General features: G+C 34.2%; 1 protein-coding gene across 3 annotated transcripts in view; it reads right to left on the bottom strand.

Moving 5' to 3' along the window:
• The window catches only part of hth (homothorax), a 320,736-nt gene that overhangs the window by 181,031 nt on the left and 136,381 nt on the right, over window positions 1–3,324 (bottom strand). For 2 of the 3 annotated variants that reach the window (XM_011307472.1, XM_011307474.1), the window contains exon 8: window positions 1,907–1,915. The exons of the other annotated variant lie outside the window; for it this stretch is intronic. In XM_011307472.1, the coding sequence (XP_011305774.1) occupies window positions 1,907–1,915 (9 nt within the window). The remainder of the gene's footprint in view (window positions 1–1,906; window positions 1,916–3,324) is intronic. 3 annotated transcript variants of the gene reach the window in all.

The following is a 3,324-nucleotide window of genomic DNA, read 5'->3' as shown; positions in this document are numbered from 1 at the left end:
AAAAAAAATAGTGAAAAATGAGGTATAAGTGAACTTATAGTCGAGTGATTCTATTCAGATTAATTTCGACTTGAAGATAATTAAAAATTGCTAAAATTGAATGAAAGAATGACGCCGGAACTTGAGGAGTGAGTAGTGGTGTTTATAAATCGTCTGAAAAATTCAGCAAGAAAATGTGAGATGACAGAAGAACAGAAGCGTGTAAATGGTGATGGTGGACTGAAGCCACACGGTGTTGAGCGCATGGTCTCCGCATTCTCATCGGTTTTCGCGGAATAACGAGCTATAAAAGGCATCGCTTTACTGCTTCCAGGACTGAAAACGCATTAACGTTCCTCCCACTCTTCCATCCATACCCTTCATCCCTCTCAAAACTGCAAACCGACTGTTTTCAGATCTGGCCATACGGCATCAACTTGACGATGGGTGGGCAACACACTTGAGTTCATACCATTCTCCCTTATGTTTTCATGTTTTTTTAGTCAAGACAATCTCGCATGTTCTGTCCAAACCGTCCATTTGCATTCTAATTATCAGAAACTACTGAAGATTATCGTTAACCCACCCCTCAATGGCCTCGATTTATTGGTCTTATCCGAAGAAGTCACTTGCGGTATCAGTTTCTTCGCTTTAAATGCTATTTCCATTATTTGTTGGTGAAATATTTTCAATTGATAATTATTACTGCTGATATTTCGGGAATTTTTTTTTGCTATCAGAGACGAGTTGGGGTCTTCTTACTCTGTGGAAGCTCAAAGGAGCGGTTGTTATGACACTTTAAAGAAAGATAACGCTTCGAGGAATGCACTTGACATACTCATGTGATCAGTTATTCTTATTAATTAATTAATTATAAAGAATTAGAAAGCGAACTTTAAAGAAAAATGTATAAATTTATATTGTAAATTAAAGAAGGGCCTATTCCTGAGAATCAATTCTACTCCGAATTTTCTTAAACCATTAAATTATGTTCACACTTTAATTAATTTCGATAAATATCGATGTATTACAATAATCAAATCGAATTGTTTATGAAAATTCGCATTCCATGAATTTTTATTCAATGAAAAAAAAAAATAATCTCGCTGAATTAATTTGCGTCAGGCATTTGAATAGGCTTCGCTAAAGTAATATAGTAATAGTGCATGTGAATGCCTTTTTTTCGTATTTTTCAATAAATCACCGTTCATCAGGGGCTATAACGTGTGGTATTAATTAAAATAATTAATCCAATCATATTTTCTCCTAATAGATCCTTGAGACTGTCAAAGTGATTGAAATACGATAGCTCAGGACATCTAAACGATCAGTGATGAGGATAACCATATTAACCTTAAATTATAAGATGTGTTAATAAAAAAAAATGCTAAAAAACTCGATTGTACTCTGATCTTGACCTTTTTACTGTTTTTGGGCACGGAGAATTGGTCATGATTTAACTTTTACTGGCGAATCGTTCGTTCGTCATAAATTTTTTTGAAATTCAATTGCAACTGCAAATTCATTTGTCTGATGGTTAGATTGAAATCAATTTTCGGTGGATGATAATTGGTCGTGAACGAATATTATTCAAGAAATTTCCCTAAACCCGGGAAAAAGAAGAACATTAGATTTATGACTAGAGGCCCGACCTCCAGACACGAAGCGATACGATACGATGCGCACCGTCTAAGCTCTAATTAATGCAATTAAACTATAAGACCCCGAGACACGCCTGTTGTGTTATCAGTGACGGATGCGTTTACCGGAATTCGCACGATTGTTTCCTTCCACGTATTAAGCCCTCGCTAAACAGAATACGAAATTTAGTTAAATAACAAAGTGTGATCTACATTGTTTATTATTCATTGTCTTACCGCCGTTTTATCTCTCATTTTCTAATACTTTTCGTGAGTTTTCCACTTACCCATGGCGTCTGAAACAGAAAATAATTATGCAGGGGTTAGTACAAGCGGAAGAAGTGTCAAAAAGCCATTTGTTGCATTCAGCTATTAATAATTAATACCTATGCGTGTAATTGGTTATTAGGGGTGGAGTTGGGGAGAGATTGAAGAGCGAAGCAAATTTCAGTTTAAAGACTCAACGTGAGGAGAGATTTTGATCGATTAGTTCTCGAAGTTGCAGGAAGGTTTTTTTTAGTTTTTTCGTTAATTATTAATTATCAATTATCTCTTGACATAATTGCGCCGGAGAAGGTCGGAGTCAGAGCAGAATATTTTGCAAAAATTGATTCATTAGAAATTTGAAGATAGAAAACTTCAATTTTTTATTGAAGAATCAGTTAATTCTTTGAAGATTCAAGTATAAATATATTATTCTATTGCAAAATTGTGAACTAGGATAAGTGCGTTTTTTTTCGAGGCCAATTTACAGCCAATATCTTGGAATTGAAGGAAGATAACGATATTTTCATGAATATCTTTTTTATAGCTCTCATCGTTATCTAAAAAAAAAGTTATTGCAAAAATTTCGTCATGTTGCTTCTGCTCCGAGGTATTGCTTAAAAACTGGTCACGAAAAAAAATCACTTATCTTAATTTACCATTTCACTACTGAATTATCAGTTTTCAGATTTATAAATACCTAAAAAATGTTTAAAATATATAAAATTAATCTCAATTTTCCACTCAAACCTGACTCCTATTTTATGTCAAATATTTTATCAAAAATCCAAAAATTCTCTGACATAAAAACTTTTTATTTGAAATTAAATTCAAACTCACATAAAATAAAAAACTCAGGTGAAAAATTGGCGATTACATAAACATAAAAGCTAAACAAAAAGTTAAATAAAAAAAGCAAAAATTCTTGAATAAATTTTATTAAAAACAGATTTATTGGCTGACGAAAAAAAAATGGTATTGATTGTTCATATTGTTCATATTGTTTATTGGTGTGGAGTAAATGAGTGAAAGATGATGAATTTTTCTTCTAGATTCTTTAGGAATTACAAAGGGGTTTATTATGGAGGAGTAGAAATTTCACGGGCCGTTGACGTCGGGAGGTGGTGAATATTATACCCAGCGCGTGCACCCAATTCGGTGCGACGGGGTATGGTTTATGTAACGTGGAAGCCACCGACGAGCCTTCCCTCAGTCATAATTTCACAAGATAATCTTGCAAACGTGAGTATACAACGGCGTCGTGCAACGGGTGTACAACACCAAAGAGGCATCTACTCCGGGCCTCAACATATCTCACTCTATCTATTTATCACTTGCCAATGAACGCCAGTGTGTAATAATCTATAATAAATACTTTTTTCAATATTGACATGTCGCGGCAGTGGATTCCACCTGATTTTCACTGAGTCATGTGGAAATT

Source organism: Fopius arisanus, unplaced genomic scaffold (genome assembly GCF_000806365.1).
Source record: "Fopius arisanus strain USDA-PBARC FA_bdor unplaced genomic scaffold, ASM80636v1 scaffold00054, whole genome shotgun sequence".
NCBI classification, from domain to species: Eukaryota; Metazoa; Arthropoda; class Insecta; order Hymenoptera; family Braconidae; genus Fopius; species Fopius arisanus.
This window is presented reverse-complemented; position numbering and strand designations above follow the sequence as displayed.